This window comes from Cryptotermes secundus, unplaced genomic scaffold (genome assembly GCF_002891405.2).
Source record: "Cryptotermes secundus unplaced genomic scaffold, Csec_1.0 scaffold1826, whole genome shotgun sequence".
Taxonomy (NCBI): domain Eukaryota; kingdom Metazoa; phylum Arthropoda; class Insecta; order Blattodea; family Kalotermitidae; genus Cryptotermes; species Cryptotermes secundus.
The window spans coordinates 343,270-363,375 of NW_019729943.1; the positions used below are offsets into that span (position 1 = coordinate 343,270).

Here is a 20,106-nt window from a genome sequence, read left to right on the forward strand (position 1 = left end):
GACAGGGGGGGGGGGGGGGGGCTAGTAGCATGGTTACTATTCCCCCCCCCCTTTTTTTACTGTGTAGTATACTACCCCAATTTAATATGTCTGAAGTGGCCATCAAGCTCAAGTGCAAGTAGTGCACCTATAGGAAAAAACATATAAAGCTATTATATCTGTGGGCCAAGAAAATTTGTGCAGGAAAGCATCTCTATTTATAACACAGGCCTGAATGGATAATGGGTTCACGTTATGAAATTTCACTACACAGAGACACTTTCATGAGAACATGCCTTCCATAATGTGGAATGTGCTGCATGTTACTGAGTCACTTATAATGTAAACAGATGTTCTATTCAACACTCTCTCCAAGAGATATCGAATGGAACATTTTTTGTCTCCTCATCTCTGCTTTACTATTATTAATTTCAATAGTGAATTCTGAAAATTAATGAATAACAACATTCTTTCCAAAATGCTTTCATGAAAATAGACTTTTGCCCTCAGAGGTAACTGCCATACACTTTGGAAAATATAGGACACATTCCTTACAAGCTGAATTCTGAAATTCAAATGTCACTACTTCCTCCCTAGAAGGCCCCTGTTCTTTCCATTATTTCCAGATGATACATAATTCTAAACATGTGGAATGCAATGGGCTTGTGGCCAGAGAGACACTCATGAATCATATGTCTATACAGATAATTGACCATATGCTGTACTTGTATGGCCAAAAGTCTGTGTTTCCAAACTAAGCAGGAAAACCTAAAGCAGGTAATAATGAACGGTTCTGTAATCATACAGCCTGTGTTTGCTGGTCAATACTGATACTGAAGATAGAATTAAAGTGGGCAAACTTCAAAATGGAGAGCACAATAATACAGTTTCATCTCCAACCTAACTACAAGATACTCACTTTCCCAGCTTCGGTCCTGTTCGGTGGCCACCTGGTTATGGTTCTCTACAGCTGGCACAGGAAGGCTGTTGTCAACTTGCACAGAATGCTGCAACAGTATCACACCACAGACACGATTTTTTATGGGCACTTTTAGGATTGTGTGTCTACAGTATAGAGGATAACTGATAAATGACAAATTGAAAAGGAATTGGAAGCAATCATGGTCTAATCACAGTATTATCCTAGCATTTGCGTGGAGGAACTTTGGGAAAGCACAAAAAACCTCAGTCATCAGGAAATCTGGTGTTCTAGCCAAGATTTGAGCCAAACCCCTCCAAAACATAAGCCTCTGTCTGATTTTTAAGGTCACTTGGTGGCACTTGTTGGTTCAGCTCTGTACCAGGTAACCCAGCTGAAATCAGACTATGGCTGGTCCACCCCACAACCCCCCCTATGTTGCATAGCATTCTTCTGACTGGCTTCCACCCAACCATTATGATAAAAGGAACAAACTATAAAATAAATTAACAAGATAAAATGCACATGATAGGTGTGAAAAAAATGTGTCTTAATTGTTACTAAAATACTGCAATAGAATATTCCCCAATTATCTTGTGTCACTATTCAACAAATGCAAAGTGCATCAAGAGACAAAGCAAAGAACCTAACTTTCAGACCTTGCTGTTTAATTTTTCAGTCTTATGATAAGATGGAAAGCTGTCAAGTAGTGCAGCAAATATGGGCAATCCTCTAGACCAATTTGAAAATTCTGTAACTCCCAGTGTTGACCACATTACACAATATCTTGATTTACTAGGTCAGAACTTGAGAGGTTACTATTCAATGTTTTTGAAATTGTGTTGCCAAATTCTATGGCATCTCTCAAAATAAAGGAATCATTTAACTGAGATCACATTTCTATAGTCACACAGATACCTTACACAATTTTTAAATTGTTACCAAATCCCTATGTCTGAGAGCAGTAACTTCACATTTCAAGGTGTTCCTCACAGAATTCATTTTACTGCCAGTCAAATTTCAAACCCAACTTAACTGTAATGTGCATATAAAGCAGAACTGCAAGAGTATGAAAATTATAAATCTGAATAATATCTGCTACAACATCCATAGTACTTCAGTGGCAGTGTGCATCTTACACAGAATTTATCTTCTTAATGAGTTATGTGTATTCTAAATACCATTCATGGAATTACTTTCACAAAACAATACATACAGCAACATAATGCAATAAATGTTTATCCAAATACTGAAAGTAATCTGTCATAATAACAGATGTCATCCAGACATGAAGGTTATTTGTGAATATCCTTTTCAAGTTGGTTAGTTAACAATATTCTCAGTACTGATACTACATAATATGCAGTTGAATATGTTGAGTAAGCTGTCACATACAGCCAAAAATGGATGTTCTTCCAGTTTTGGGGTTGAATTACAAATTCTATATGCAGGACTACTTTTACAGCTGAAACTCCATGCTTAATCTACAACTTGAACTGGTGGCAGAGTGCCAGTCTGGGCAAATATCTGCTGAACTTGAAAACACAGTGCTACTAACCTGGTTGTTCTGCGTCTGAACATCGTTTCTAGTTTCAGTCTCTGCAGGGGTAGAGGAAATCCTTGTCTGGTTTTCACCTATGGAGTAAGCAAATGTCTGTTACTTTCTGTCAGTCTGCTGTGAAAATTTTGGAACCAACAACTGATTAAAAAAAGTTCTCTTGATGTGAGGTTGACTGTCTAGAAAATGTGGGAGCCTCGACACCTTACAACCCTATGGGGCGCCACAGCCTGCTACAGGGATGCCTTTTTTACTTATAATGTGTACCAGACATATGTGGAATATGCAGATTCAGTTGCTGCTCTTGCACTTTGGTCCTTCACTGACATGAACTCATTTCTTAATGGCACAGATTCCAGACTACATGGGGAATAAGGCATTTGTGCAATGTTCACAGACAACAAGGACTCTGATTTCCTGTTCATATTTCTCATGATTGAATGTTAATTATCACAACATACTCTGCTTTCATTAAACATGATAACAATTCAAACAAACTAAATCTGTTCAAAATGCATCTGTCTCACATTGTTCTGATTCAACAGTGTGATACTGCTCAACATCTTGTATTGAACATCATTTGTCTACTATACATCATCTACAGTATCAACTGAATTTTCAACAAAAACAAACATATTTCATACAACATTTACGATATGTCTACACACCAAATATAACATAGCTGTCTGTAGCAGTTCAATGGTTATTTCCATTAAATGAGCTGATCTTGCATGGCCAGTGTGCTGCTGTTTTAGACAGACGGGAGGGAATTAAAAAGTGATATGTAGGATCTGGGGTTCTCAGAGCAGGGGTTATAAAGAGATATATCTTCTGGGATATAATGCCATGTTTTTTCCACTGGCTCTAGGCAATACTTCTTCGTTTCATCATACTTTTAAACAAATTAACACCCTGTTAATGTGTTACAATTAATAAAATACTCCTCTGAGGTACTGTTAAAGCAAATTAGAGGAGTTGGTGACCTACATACTGAGCTACAAGCTGCCGGCCAAACATGAGATCTAAAACATGACCGAGATTCCAATGCTGACTTTTACTATAATTCAATAATCCTTCGTACTGATAAAATTTACAGCACATGTGCCTGCAGCAAAATGCATATGGACATCACAAAATGTGACTTTTCTTCCATGTGTGCCTCTCAGCCTCTTTCCCAACCATCCAGGAATATGGGAAAACCCTCAGCAACAACACTCCGTGAGCTGATGAAGTGTAAATACTGGTATGTGTTACTTCATTAAACTAATCACATGTGATGATTCAATCTAATAATATTGTCACATGAGGGAGTGACTATAGGCAGGGTTTGGACTGGTAACTGGATTTATTGACCACATATATACACAACTTGTAACTACAAGTATAACAGTCTCACTGAGTCACATGCTTCAAGTATCACTGTTAACTACAGCACACATAAAGCCTTCTCAGTCTTCAGTAGTTCTATCCTGGTAATGGATCTTAACACTGTCCTCTGCTGACATCCTTACCGTCTAATGAATATCCCACAACTGAACTAGCTCTAAACATTGTCCCGCTTATAACCTCTCTGCACGGATCAACAGAAAACACAGCTCTTCTATTGTTGTACGTGGACTGTTAGTTCCCACGTGATCACTACACAGCCAGTATGTTGGCGTGTTGGCTGCTGCCTAGTAACGACTGTTGTCTCGTTTGTTTCATGATCTTTGCCTAGCAACAGGTCTACAAGCCACAATATACACATTTTGGCAGGCACTATTCAAATATGCAAATTACATGATTATTTACTTATATTCACTTATATTTTCCCACAAATATCTGGTTAAAAGTTCTGAAATACCTTCTTTAAAACTATGGATGCATATCTTACACAACTAAATAAGGTAGACCACCTCCTCCCATGCTTAATACACTAAAATAATATGTAATAATACAAATGCTGTCCTGAATGCAACAATTTATTTGGTTGTAGTTCTTTGTCTTTTCTTCCTCTACACTACATGTTTCGGCCGCAACCGGCCATCACCAGGTGTATTTTTCACTACGCAGCTGTCACACTGCACACAATCTAAAATCTAAAATCTAAAACACCAGCCTGTCAGTTTTGTTTAAAATCTCACCAACATATGTTCATCAATTTGATTTTAGAATTCTAATTTAAAATTTAAAATTTTATAGCTTTTAAAATTCAAAATTTAAAGTTTTAAATCACAGGGATACCCGCTCTGTGCCCGCATGTGCTGCAGTGGCTATTTCTTATTTTCAGCACCGTTCACGTTTTATTCTGTGCAGGCTCCCTGTGTGTGTCGCTGCTCATCTTTAATACGCTACTATCTGGAGTGGTTAGTTTTTAGATTGTGTGCAGTGTGACAGCTACGTAGTGAAAAATACACCTGATGATGGCCTGTTGCGGCTGAAACACGTAGTATAGAGGAAGAAAAGACAAAGAACTACAACCAAATAAATTGTTGTGTTCACGACGGCATTTGTATTATTAAATATAGAAGTGTCTAGTGCAACAGGATGCTTAAATATAATACACTAACATAAAATGTATAAAGAAGTGCATTTATATTAAGCTGGATGATAGTGTCAGGATACAGTGTGTTTAAATGACACAGCAAAGGGCAGCAAACATTTAATTTACACTAACTATCTGAAATGCATAATGACTAACAATTAATGACACATATGTTTTCATGCAATTGCAAGACTTTCAGTTCAGTCATGAGTTAGTTGCAAGCCACCCACCACCCAGCCAGGTCATGAGCATGGAAGCTGAAGAGTTCCCATTGTTAGGAGTTCTAACCTATCGAAGACTGTAACCAAGCAACAGACTGAGACCTAGAGCAGTAATGGTTCATTTCAAGTGTGTAGATTAGCAATAGCATTATACATATTTGTAGTTACAAGTTATAGGTGTTCAATAAATCCAATTATCAATCAAAACCCCATGTCTAGTAACTAACAAGTGACAATACCATTGTCTTAATTCCACATTGCCTTTGATAACTGCAATTTTAAGTTACAGTCTTCCTTGCTCAGCATGAAACTCACTTGTGTGACGCTCCTCCCAGTTGTTAATGACTTGCTGAGAGGTTTCAATAGAGGCAGGTGGCCATACAGGTAGGGATGCTTTTCTAGCAGCTGTTGCAGAAGGGAGAGGAGACTGGTAGTTGCTTACTGACTGCTGGTTGAGTGATGAGCGGCGTACTTGGTGCATCTGTCCTGCAGATGTGTGCTGTTCAAATACTGCACGTGCATCAAATGTCCGTTTGGAGATCACTGCCTGTGCTTCCTGCATGCACAAGAAAACACTGTTACAGCTTATTTATTCTTACATATAATATTGGAAAGTTCCCAGACTTGGTCAAAAAAGAAATGCTGGCTCAACTTACTCAATTTTGGTTCTACCATCTCATTCAAAATAGTCTTCTTGGGAATGTATACATCGTTTTTTCCACACTTCAAAAGCACCGTGGAGGTCATTTTCCTTAACGCTGTTGGGTATCACTTGCGATTCCCTTTGGATGTCACACACTGTTCAAAATGTCCCTTCAGTTTCATTTTCAATTTGGGAAAGAAAGCAAAATCACAGGGGCCTAAGTCTGGCAAGTATAGAGGATAGGGAATGATAACTGAGTTGTTGTTAGTCACAAACTCTGTGGTTTCCAGGGATGTGTGGGCGGGTATGTTGTCGTGATGGAGCCAGTTGTGGTTGCACCACAGTTCTGACTTTTTCATCGCATATTTTCTCTCAATTATCTCAAAATGTCACAGTAAAAGTCATAGTTGACCATAGTGTTAGGAGAAAGAAATTCGCAGTGAACAATCTCCTTCACGTCAAAAAAACCATGAGCAAGCTCTTTTTGAAATCCAGACCTGTCGCGCCTTTTTTCCTCTTGATGATTGTGGGTTCTTCCACAGTGACAACTGTTGTTTGTTTCTGGATCATAACTATAAATCCAACTTTCATCACTTGTTATGATCATACAAATAAAAGTTTGGTCCTCATTAGTCTTCTCTTGTAGCTCAAGAGATGTTTATACGCCACTGCTTTTGATCATTTGTCAAGAATCAGGGAACAAACTTCGCAGCAATGCAGAGCATTTTCAAATTTTCTGTTAAGATCTCCTGGCAAACTCCATAACTGATCCCATGGTGTCTGCAAGCTCACAGATTGTTCGGCGATGGTCTTTGTGAATGAGTTCTCAAATTTTTCAACATTTTCTGTCATTTTTCTGGTGCCTGGTTGCCATGAACGTCTGTCATCTTCAACTGACACTCGAAAGGCCTTAAAACATGAATGCTTTTCAAAAACCACTGTCTGGATTAAAGAATGCTCTCCAAAAGTATCATGAAGCATTCCAAGGGTTTCCGTAGCGGATTTACTGAGCTTCACAAAACTTGATGCAGACATGTTGCTCAATTCTGCCAGCCATCAGAGACAAATTACGAAATCAAAAAGACACTTTTGTAAAAACAATGCATGTTCATAGCGTGGTCTCATGTGGCAGACTGATGCAATAGGCCTGCGGAAGTGACCTTGGCTTCCCCTCTCATCTTCTTTCACTGAAGCAGTGACAACAATATCAGTCCGGGAACTTTCAAATTGCACTTTGTATGCTGCTACCAATATACATACAAACAATCAAACATTCAACCTTGATCAGTGGCTCGAACTTCAAACAATACCTGAAATCCACTGCTTACCCATTAAACACATCAAAGTGTATTTTTACTACAAATTCCAAAGAACATTACTTTCTACTGTTTGAAAATATGTGCTTCAAAATGCCCCCTTTCCCACATGCATATATGCACACACACAAGAGAGACAAATCTGATTTCAACACAGTCTAAGGTCAATCAGGCACTACCTTCTTCCTCCTCCTCCTCCTCCTTAAATGTAATCTTTTGATACAACAAGTGAAGCATCCAATGACTGCGAAACCTTTTACTGAGGACATTTCGAACAATACTGCTGTAATCTTCTGAAGAAAGCTACACTTTATTTTCTTCCAGCTGTAGCAAGATGAAGTTCTCAAGCTTACCAACATACAAGTTTTTAGCAAAGGGGAGTTAACAAAAATCCTCTAACAGGGTTATAATGCAGGCTATGACCACATATTAACTTTCATTACAGAAACCCATTACAGTAAACTGCCTGTTATCCAGCATGCATGAGGAATGGCGTATGCCTGTTACATGAAAAGGATTCTTACAGAAGTCTAGTAAGAAGTCCACACCATGCTTCTGCTTTAGTTCTTGCATGAGAGATTTCCCAGGTGACATAATAGACTGAAGGGTGAAGTACTTCATATACATACAGTATAATGCAACTGTAATTTCAACTAACTTCTCTTGTAATGGCACTTGCATGATTGAGGATGATGGGTAGCCTGCTAGTAATGGCTGGAAGAGCTACCATGTTACAAATGAACATACACAGGAAATAAGTTTTCAGATAACTTTAAAAACTGGTAAACTTTCTTTAAAGTGTTTGCCAATTGGACGAATTTTTGGATGCTCAGATACTGGACAACTAGGACCTTGCTCCATCTGTAACAGGCACTAACTTTCTGTGTTGAATTTCGTTTCAGTGTTCTGTTTTCTTCCACTATGCATTATGGTAAGAAAATATATGTCCTAAATGACCTGGCACTCTGTATGTGAAAGAACGATGGTTCACCTCGCTGCGCTGCCTCCTAAGCACATCACTGCGTGTTCTCCGCTCCTCTTCTTCTCTCTCCCTGTCTTCTGTCTCATTTCCTTTACTGGTCTCCTTCCTTCTTTCTTCTGCATCCCTCTCTGCCTTTCGCAATTGACTAATGCTCTTGGTCTGCTCCTTGAATCTCTCCTCCCGCACTGCAGCTTCTCTCAGCTGTCACATTATAAACAGAATATATACATTATGAAAAAGTTAAATAGTTTCATCCAGTATAATTGGTTAAGATTTTTTTTAATTTCAATTATTCATGCCCTTACATGTTTCTGTCTTCAGAGGGACACCTTTACATCAATACAGTTAGAAGGAACTATTACAGTACATGCTCTAAAAGTTAAAATATATACATACAATATAAATAATATACACTTGGGTGCAAAAATATTATGTGTGACAGACCAGAAAGAAACAAATAAAAAAAAAGAATAAATACATTTTTATATTAATTATGAAACAAAACACTTCTCCAAATAACTCACTCAACACTTTATTTGTGTACAACTTAGTTTTATTGGTATAGAATACAGTATCGCTACATGTTTGGCTCATACAGTCATTTTTGGGCAATACAATTAACAAGTCTTTTACCACTGAATTGTGACTCTACATACATCCATATATTACCCTTATCTCTGTGTGTTACAAAACAAAATAAAAATGTGACGTACTTCTTTCACCTTTATACACACAGATTATATACATAGTTGTATTCTTACATTTAACCTAAAATTGGTTTAAAATCCTGTGTAATGGCTTCTGTATCTGCACTAGGCACTGTTTGGTAATGGTTCCCAACAATGGAGACTCTTCTGCTCTCATGCTTACATCGTTGCCGGCTGGCTACATCTCACAATTCGTGGCATCACTAGCCATTATTATCCTACTCAGCACCACTGGCTCCCACTCACTGGGCAGCTCTTATTGTATGGCTTCGGGACACACATACACACAGTATAGAAAACATTATTACCAACAATCTCTCCTAGTGTTGTATGCATATCCATTGCAGCAGATATGTGTTTATCAAGCCATTACCTAGCAGTGGGCAATGTTTAAGTAACCGTGTAACAATATGCAGCATAATCCTGATTTAATGTTCCTCCATCTAAGAGATTCCCCATTTTGTGTTCATACATGTCTCTCATAAAAGACTGGTATAATTTTAAACTATAATTCAAGTCAACTTTTATTTACTTCCACACTAGCTTAACAGCATAAAGACCAATTAAAAACTAACTATTAGTTAGGGGAAAAAAACATACATAAACAAAATACATTAACAAGGCAATTTACATCATTTGAATGATGATAATTCCATTAACACTAATCAGTTATCATCAATAAGAATATATATATACACAATGAATAATAATAATAAAAATAATAACAAGAACAACAACAACAATAATAATAATGCCATGTGTCAGTAACTAGACATGGGGTTTTGTATTGATTATTGAATTTAATGAACATTTATGAATCATAATTACAAATAATTGTAACACTCTTACTAGTCTACATTTACTAAAAATCACTACAGCACACACTAGGTCTTCTCAATTTGTTCTGTCTTCATCTGTTGTTGCTTGGTAATGACTCCTAACAACATAGTGTGGCCTGAACAACTGGATGACACTAAAGAGGCCTATTCTTCAAACAACAGAACCACAAAGTAGAATACATATTCCTTTGAAGAGAAGAAGTATAAAGACATGAACCAAGTTGGTTCTAGACTTTAACAAATTCATGCACATCTTAGTAATGCTTAAAGGATATAATATTTTATATCTATGACATTGTAATAGTAGTGTCTGTATGTACTGATAATGACCTATGACATTGTACTAGTAGTTTCCATACGTACTGATAATGTCCTTCTGAAGATGTTCGCTCCGACCAAAACATGTAAAGGATGAAAGATTAAAAAAAAACACAACATTTATCAATCACACTGGATGTCGTTAATAATAATAATGTTAATAATAATCTCTTCTACTATTACTAGTGTGATCCCTATCCTGAGCTAAAGTCAAATTGACCTTGTAAACTGATTACAGGTGTAACAAAGTCAAGAAAAGTGATTAACTGGTAAGAGCAGATTTTTATTTCATAAAGCTGTGTTGGGAAGAGTTTCACTTAGGTTTTAAGAAGTGCATATGAAGGCTTGTGAACACCCCTAAGAAGGTGCATGGCCAAGGTGCAAACCAGATACTCTGCACACAGAAAATTGGAGTGCACTGTAGTACAACAGCCCATACAGGATAAATTGCTTACTTATGGAGCTGGGCTCTTCTTGAGGAGCTGCCAAATCTGCAGCTACTCAAGAATTTCCCAGCATTTAAGGATCCCAAAGGTTCATTACCATGTTCACAAGAGCCCTCCACTGGTCCCTATCCTGAGCTAGATCAATCCAATCCATACCATCCAATCCTCTCTCTCTAAGATCCATTTTAATACTGTTCACCCACTTATGCCTTGGTCTTCCCAGTGGTCTCTTTCCTTCTGGCTTTCCCACCAATATCCTATATGCATTCCTCTTCTCCATACAGGATAAATAAAAATTGAAAAATACATGAAAACATAAATTTCAAAGAAACTAACTGATTTTATTTACCTCTCTTTGTTTCCGTTCATTCTCCAACTTGTTCCGTTCCTCCACCTTCCTCTTCATTTCTTCTGCTTGCCTTTGTTTCTCTTCCTGTTCTTCCTTTTCCCAGAACTTATCTCTTTCCTTTGAATTAATTTCCTGACGAGGAATCACGCGTTTGTATGTTGTGCCCTTCAGAAGAACATTAAACAATTCCACAACTTAAAACATGGCAGTTTTGGTCCTCAAGAAAAGCACATGAGGGAAATCTGCACTAGACTGACTTAATACCTTACATGTTACATGGGGACATGTGAACATGACTGTTTAAAGTGTGCTCTCAATACCAAGATAGAAGGTGTTGGATGGCAGAGCTGTTCATATGCCACACACATACCATCACACAATTTATCCAGTTTTTTATGCTATAACCTTATGATATTTTTTTTTCTTTTTGAGATGTTTTTGTTTTTTCATGGCACACTCTTATCTAAGGGCATTAAAAATTGACAGCAAAAAATTACAAAACCCAATCAAACACAACCTCATTTAGTTTAACATGGTGTCAGAATAAGAAAGATTGCTGCTAAGCGTGATGCAAGAAAAAGGTGTGGGAGTGTTGGAGAGATTATAAGAAGATATCAGAACAAGTGCTGGCATATAGAGTGTTGGTGCATGTTTGGAAAATTGCATATATTCAAATTTGCTCCATTCAGCATATAATTGTCCACATCTACTTTGCATGTATAAGCATATCCACACTGGACAAATCTGCATTAAGCAAGAGTTTACTATATGTTCTCAGACATCAATACATGCACTAACAGAAGTCTGTCTAAACAACTATCTGATATTTTTGAGTAAAATTCCATAAAATATGCATAATTATTTATCTGTGATAATTCAGTTTACCATAAGATGCAAATCAACCGATAATTTTTAATATATTTATATATAAATAATCTATATAATTTTGTTATCTGAATCAGAAGTGTCTTCACTTCAAATTGCTGAGAGATTTCACTGTAAACTGGATATCATCCAGTCATTAAATACACTTGCTTCAAAACCAAATAATATAACCTTTGTGTTGAGTATGAGTTGTCTATTATTCTTACTTACATTAACAGAATTACTGAGTGTTGCACTTTGTTCACTGTCCGATATTATAAGGAACATTTTGCAAACTGGGTCTATTTCTGCTCAAGTCAGTGTGCAAACTGTCTAAATCATGAGGAAGCCCATCTTGCTGTTAAAGTGAGACAGCAGATCCCAAAAATTTGTCTTGGTCCAAAATACAAGCATACAAAACAAAAGAAAACCTGTACATTACAAAATCAAATTGAATCGTAAATAAATTACTTGATAAGCAGAAGTAATCATTTTCAACTGGTACATGGTGACAAATGAGTGATGAATTTAAATGAACATGGAAATTAGTAGTGCCCCAATTCTAATACATATCCTGGAATCTGTCTCAAGGGACTAGAAACATTCACAAAAACCTCAGTTACAACAGCCAGCATTCCACCCTAGATTTGAGCCAAGCCCCTCTCAAATATTGATGTGCCACGCTGCTCATTGATAACATGTAAAGACAGAGAAACAATGAATACATATTTTGATAGCAGTATGTCCCTTTCAAAGCCATATCATGTGATTTTACTAAGATATGGCATGTTTCCTGCAAATAGTGGTCACTTACCACAGGGCCCATTTCAATTGCTTGGTCTCCACGTTCCTTAAAACTATATGCAGAACCTGTAGACTTTGCAACTTTGTCTATGATGAGTTGTGTATCAACTTCCTCCTCATTTCGTGCATTCAAAGTAACATGGGCCCCCTTGAAGAAGTTGGCAACATCTCGTAAGTGGTTGGCACACTTTCCTTTTCGGACAAGGGGGGCACCCTCACCTTGCTGTCAGAGAACATTCAAAATCTGATAAACTCTTCCATGCATCAGCACATCACATCCTAGCTTAACAACTATTTTCATCTGTATAATAGGCTGTGTTTGAAAAAGTTTTAGCTGCCAATACACCAGCCATATATAGTCAATTCACCACAATTACTAAAGCTGCATACACTAATGAGAAGGTCTGTATGAATATAACTTTCACTCTCAGAGCACTATATTCTAAAACACCCAATCCCAGCGGTGGATGCTGCAGGTTTCAAGCGGTTGGCATTATGTTGTGTTACATTCCACAAAACAATTACATCAATAAAAATTGCATATTTTCTGAAGATTTATTACTATACACAATTTCAGACCCCTACATTAAATAGCACTACATCGTCCACCCCTCAGAAGCCCATGTGTCCACAATGTTATTATCAACTGCAGAAAATTAAAATTACAATGTCAGTGTGGTCTCTGTTCCATATTTCATGAAAATCAATCACCTGGTTCAAAATTGAAAGCATGGATGAACAAACATACATGCATCGCCCCCCCCCAACACACACACACACACACAGCATGGCGATCTTGTATGCCTACTACCTTTCCTTAGATGGGATAGCGCAGTTGGTATAGTGACTGGCTATGGGCTGGACAACTGAGGGGTCAGGGTTCGAGTTCTGGTATGGTCAAGAATTTTCTTTCCTCCATATTGTCCAGACCTGTTCTGGAGCCCATCCAGCTTCCAATCCAACAGGAACCAGGGGTAAAGGGCTGGGCTAATTCAGCAACTGCTCGAATGCACAGGCAATGATTTTTTCAAACAATTTCACCCACTTTGTCAATGTTAGCATCTGTTTTTGATGTGCAAGGCTGACCCAGACACAGATCATCTTCGATCTCTCCCCTTTCCCTCTCAAATCTTCTGAAGCACTCAAAAATTTGAGAACAAGATAGACATTCGTCACCATAAACTTCATCAACAAACTGTATATTTCTGTAGCGAATTTTCCAGGTTTTGCAAGGAATTTCACATTGACATGTTGCTCTACTTTAACACTTAACATAATGCCGACTAAGCTCAGACACACGGTCTCCTTCAAACAAAGGCTGCTGCCTAACTGTTGGCTGTATGGCCTTGGAAGTCAAAGGGTTGATGGAGAGGAGAGGGCACACTAATATGCCACCCCTTTTGCTGCTTCCAAGGCCACAGAGAGTCAGCAAAAAAAATCAGTCTGGTTATTTTGTAGCCACTCCACATACCTGTCTCTTTAATTTCTTTTTCTGGCACTTGGGACCTTCCTCCATTCATGCTCATTACCAGCCAAAGTAACACTTCCTTTCCTAAATTCTTCTTAAAATGAACGGTATTGAAATGAGTTACTTATTTCTTACATCTACATAAATACATATCTTTAAAAACTCTTCCTTCGTGCATCTTAATCTTAATCTTCAACACACATCTTAATAAGCTACATAAACAATGCAATTAATGACACAGCACTTCAACAACAACAAAAAAACAATGAGTTATATTTACTTTAATTAAATCTATAGTTTGACATGGCCAGTTACGAAAGTAGCGTATTTCTTTACTTATTCCTGGTTTATTCAATGAAGATGTCAGTAGCCCAGACTACACAGCACTAGATGGTAAGGTGATTAGTGAATAATGAACTGGAAAGAATTCAACAGGAGAGGGTTGTAGCCAATTTGGAGGTACTAATCCAACAACCTTTTGATAGGAGTGAGGAAAGACATGACAAATCACAGTAGGGACAGCTGGTGTCCCAGCCATGACGCAAACTGGTCACATACCAATTAGAACTCAGAAGTGATACCAATTTGAGTATTAATAATGACATACACTAAGCATATTTACCAGGACAGCACAAATACCACATGCCAGGTCACCATGAAGCCTAAAATGTTTAAGGAGTTGCTTAGAATTTTCATCTTATTATATTACTACTAGCACATGACCTGTCAAAAATAATGATGAAAATCATCTTTCTTCCTTTTGTTTAACCCTGTGTTTCTTTATCTCCTCTCCCTTCTCCCTAACTGCTTTCCCATCCATTTTATTTATCCATTTCATCCTCATTCTTCAGCCCTCTTCCTCACATTACAGCTGTTCCCACACTCAATTTCTTCTGTCCCTATATCCCTTTCTTACTGTAGCATGCAGACCCACTGCTAAGAAATGACTCTGTAAACAGACACTGCTGAGTAATGGCTGCAACAGGTTCCTAACACACACCAGTGGACTAACTGGGAAGCAGTTTTCTCTACGCAGTCCATGCAACAGCTATATGACCTAATTACAGAAGAACTGTTGGGAAAGGTGTTTTCTGTGCAGTACATGCCGAGGTGTTATAAGCAGGACAGGTCTAGAGTTTAGTTAGTTGTGAGACAGTTGCCAGTCAGTAAGGATGTGAACTCAGAAGTTGAGGGATCTATGGTGTTGGAAGCAACTACAAAATGGCGGCCTCCGTAGTCTAGAGGTAACGTTCCCACCTCATGACTCGTAGTACGCGGGTTCAAATACCCGGCGGAGGTCATCAAATTTTTAAGGGCGGAAAAATTCAGGGAACAAGTCCTCCGGGAGGTACTTTAAGCCGTGGGTCCTGTGTCGTAGCTTTACGGCACGTAAAAGAACCTCGTATCTCCAAAGGAGGTCACTGAGCCAAATTAACGGATGTTTCCCGCCCAACAGCAGTCTCTAATACCTCTGGTAGATGGGGGAAGCATTATAGATACCTCTCAGCTAGTAGAGCCAGTCTCGCTGGCTGGGCGGGACTGATGGTAAGCACCAGTACCGGTAGGATATAGAGACTGGTAGAAATCATAGAGGGAAGCACAATGGACCAACACAGGTCTCAGTGCATGGGGAAACCCACCCTCTCCAATAACTAACTACAAAATGACTGGTGAAGACACAGGAGACTGAGATGACTTAGTACGTACTGTAGTGAAATGCTGAGTGTGATTTAGCAATAGCACTACAGTTACTTGTAGTTATGATCTGTAAGTGTTCAACAGATCCAATTACCATCCAAAACGCCATCTACAGTCACATACCATACATGTGACGATACATTTATCACCTTCCCTCCTTTCCCATCCATTTTATTTGTCCATCCTCTCACCATTCTTCTCTCCATATTCTGGCAATGGCAGAAGGTAGTTTACACATTAAACATATCCCAGGAATAGCACATTACATTTTCCCTGACCTTCACGTGTCCTTCTGTTAATGAAAACAAGCAAATTTCTCACCTGAGGTATCGTGTTTCTTATTCTGGCTCACAGTTTTTGGAGGTGGTGCCTATATTTATAGCAGGTCTGGCTTTAACCACTAGATGCCAAATACACTCTAGCAACTACCAGGCAAGGAGGCCAGAAAGGAAATTAACCTTCAAAGGTTTTTAAATATTTAGTTTTAAAAATACACCTGAAACTAACCTTTCCAAAATGGAGCCTTTTAGAGACAAAGCTGAAGTCTAATGATATGCACTTGTTGGAAGTACATTCTATGGTAGGCTTGGGGTCTTATTTTTACAAATAAAAGAGTTATGTATTCTGTGATGAAATGCAATGTAGTCTGCTGAAAGCCAAGGCCGACTTTCACTGACTTCAAGGCAGTATATCCCAGATAATAAAACTACTCATAACTACAGCTGCAAAGGCTTAATATCCTACGAAACCTTTCAGACTAGCAGTGCTAACATGGTGTTAGCTTTTAAAGTTACTTTCATCACTCCCTAGCACATAAATACCCTAAATGCCGTCAAAATAACCCACTAATATACTGACATTTCTTTATTTGGAATACATCTAAAATTTAAGTTTAAACAAAATGCAGGCGACACTTCTTTACTCTTTGTCATGTACTAAGTAACTAACTCCATGGAGCCAACTCCTTCTTGAGAACACAACATTACTCAGCCACCCAAGAAACTTCAGAATCCAAAAGTTAATTATCACATTTACGAAAGTGGAGTTTGTCATATACAGCCATCAAAATGAGAATATTGAGCAATAAGACACAGTTACATTTGACAGAAGTTTTACTCTAGAACTACTGTCTAACATATGAATTTCATAATATGCATCCACATTTGGCATGATAATCACCACAGTTGCAAAAAACACAAATACATCCTTAACGATATCTGACAAACAGAATTGCACCAAAACTGAGAACCATTTGTATTACCTACAATACATACCCAATTAATTAGAACACACTTCGGCAGGCTGGTTTTTGGATCCATCACCTTACAAAATGCATACATTATCTTCCCACTATTCAAGTCCTCAATCATCTCCTCAATGCCACCCGCTGGCACAAAAAAGGACCACATCAACATACAGAACACATAAATGGCACTTCATAGCAAAGAACTAAAATCTGAAATATCAGTTTTAATTCCAAGGATTTAGCACATTCACATATGCATACATAAAGTGCCACAACAAAACTTAAAACTATACTTGCCACTTAAAAAATTTACTTGTTAACAGTATCCCAACATGCTACATGCATATACTTTTATAAAAGAACTTTAAAAATAGTTTAACTGTTAAGAACAGGGAACAAAAGTAACATACTCTTTGCCCTCTGATCCTTAAACAAAATATTTCTTTAACCAATTTGTTAACACTGTACATAAATTAAGTTTCAGCAAATAATGTAGCCAATTTCAGGTTAATGCACTGAATTCTACTCTGCCAGTTGGTACACTGTGATTTGCATTATTTTGGTATGAAGAGAGATTAATTTGAAATTAAAATTAAAGTTCCTATTAAAACTTATGTTCAACTCAGTTATACAGCATCTGAAATTCTAAGTGCTTCCCTTTTATGGTTGAGATCATGGTGGGTCTGTATTACTTGTAATTATTCATACTGCTTGCTTCTTGGTGTTGCCGATACTGAACGAGAGTCAGAACAGTGAAAAGTTATGGCTAATGTGTTTACATGGGCAAGGGTGGGTTGATGTGCTGTCATCTAATGACAAAGTTGACACAGTGTTTCAAATATTGGGTTGCAATTATTACCATACATGTCTTTCATATAAAGTTTCCCTTGTTGAGTTTATTTACATGCAATACCTTCCTGGGGGCACACAGTAGTGTAGTTGGCTGAGGCACTATACTACAAGCTGGACGGTCGCGAGTTCAAGTCCCGATGAGGTGATTGGATTTCTTTCAATTGACGTAATGATTCCAGCCATACTATGGTCTTGGGGTTGACTCAGCCTCTAATAGAAACGAGTACCAGGAATATTCTTGGACTATTCTTGGGGGTAAAGGGTGGCTGGTGCGTAGGGCTGACAACCTTGACGCATCTCTGAGCCTACTGTCTAGAAAATGTGGGAACCTCAACATCTCACAATCCTATGGGCGTCGACGGCCTGTTACCTTTACTTTTATACCTTCCTAGGCTATTGAGATGTTTTTTTTTCTTCATTATCTCTGGGATGTCCATGGTATAAATTCTTTTGCCACATGTATGCTGTGTTTAACATGAAGTTGGAGTACCCCAAATTACCACTGTTGTTACATATTACTTGGGCGAGTTTTTTCATATCTGGTGCTGCAGGTTTATCCTGTTTGTCCGACATATTCTGCTGGGCAATCTAAACTTTCAGTTGGTATATACCGATTTTGCTACATTCATTTGCTATTGGTGGTTTTGGAATGTTTTCTATTCTTTCTTGTATTAAGTGAATTTTGAGTTTTAGAATTTCCTTGAAAATCTGTACTGCCAGTTAGAATAGAAAATGTGTATGGAGTTACAAATACAATAATTATACATATTTGTCAACTGAGAGAATTTGTGAATAAAAGTTTACATATGTACATATTAATTATAAGCATTTTTAAATAACAATAGAAAATAATTTCATACAGTATATATACTTTCAGATAATTTCATTTCACAGAGGCTGATTCCTATACCATTCAATGTTCCTGCAATATAAAATTGCAACAGTATCTGAAAATATACAACTGAGAACTGCAGTTTCTTCTAATCCTAAACTGAACATCACATAAACCATGCTAACACTGTTTCAAAACATGCTTAATTTTTCCTGTCAAGCTGTCTTGGTTAGGATGATACAGATGAGTCCAAGGTTGCTTTACTGATGTTCTGACACAAGATCTGTCAGTTGACCTTATATAAAAGATTTAATCTGTTTTACACCCATAAATATTTCAGCTGGAATGATGCTCCCAGATCAGTAGCTGAAGGCCTATGTAAACAGTAATCAATTTCCTTCTATTTAGAAATTAAAGGAGACTTAATAACTGCATGTGATTTTCTACTGAAAAAACTACCTTTACATGTACATGTACATACTACATGTATAAAAAAACCTCTTAGGTTTATATTTAATGAATCTATAAATCAAGGGGTATTTCCTGATCTTATGAAAATAGCTAAAATTAGACCGGTCTTTAAGAAGGGTAATAGACAAGAAATTAGTAACTATAGACCTATATCGGTTATATCAATATTCTCTAAAATTTTAGAAAAAATAGTGTATAATAGACTGGTATCTTTTATTAGTAAATTTAAGATTTTAACGGTAAATCAGTATGGGTTTCAAAAAAATAAGTCGACTATATCGGCGTGTCAGACATTTATTGGTAATATACAAGAAGCTCTGGATAGGAGGTTAACTGCAGTTGGTATATTTTTCGATCTTTCAAAAGCGTATGATGTTATAGATCATGATATTCTGCTAGAAAAACTTGATCATTATGGAATAAGAGGAAAAATTAATGATTGGTTAAAATCCTATCTGAAAATGCGTTCTCAGTATGTTGAAGTAACATCTAATGATAATAGGTACTCGAGAAATCGGTTTAGCTCGATAAGGAGGAATATAAAATTTGGAATACCGCAAGGGTCTACATTGGGCCCGCTTTTGTTTCTCTTATACATAAATGATTTACCCCAACATATAACAAATGGGGAGGTTGTTCTCTTCGCAGACGATACAAATATATTGGTTATTGATAAAGATAAAAGCATCCTTCAAGATAAAATAAAGAGAATTATGATCCAACTGGAATCTTGGTTTTCAAAAAACAATATGATTATAAATAATGATAAGACTAAAGCTATGTTATTCCAGTTAAAGAAACCGCATGACATCTCAGGGCCAGATATTATTTTTAATAATATAAAAATTAAGTATACATCTCAGTTTAGATTTTTAGGTATTAATATAACTCAAAATCTCAAATGGAGTGTACATATTCAGTCCTTGTGTTCAAAATTGAATAAAGTATGTTATATTATTAAATCTTTGAAAGATGAGGTAAGTTTACATATACTCAGGAATATATACTTTGCCAAATTTCAATCGTTGGTAAGTTATGGGTTGATTTTTTGGGGAGGAGAAAATGAAAGT

General features: G+C 37.3%; 1 protein-coding gene across 1 annotated transcript in view; it reads right to left on the bottom strand.

Annotated features, from left to right (window-relative positions):
- LOC111865915 (drebrin-like protein) overlaps positions 1 to 20,106 on the bottom strand; it is a 30,820-nt gene that overhangs the window by 7,572 nt on the left and 3,142 nt on the right. Inside the window, exons 3-9 of the mRNA XM_023854361.2 lie at positions 16,910 to 17,022; positions 12,480 to 12,692; positions 10,802 to 10,966; positions 8,152 to 8,343; positions 5,517 to 5,757; positions 2,457 to 2,533; positions 899 to 986 (exon numbers count right to left, since the gene is read on the bottom strand). Coding sequence (XP_023710129.1) covers positions 899 to 986; positions 2,457 to 2,533; positions 5,517 to 5,757; positions 8,152 to 8,343; positions 10,802 to 10,966; positions 12,480 to 12,692; positions 16,910 to 17,022 — 1,089 coding nt within the window. The remainder of the gene's footprint in view (positions 1 to 898; positions 987 to 2,456; positions 2,534 to 5,516; positions 5,758 to 8,151; positions 8,344 to 10,801; positions 10,967 to 12,479; positions 12,693 to 16,909; positions 17,023 to 20,106) is intronic.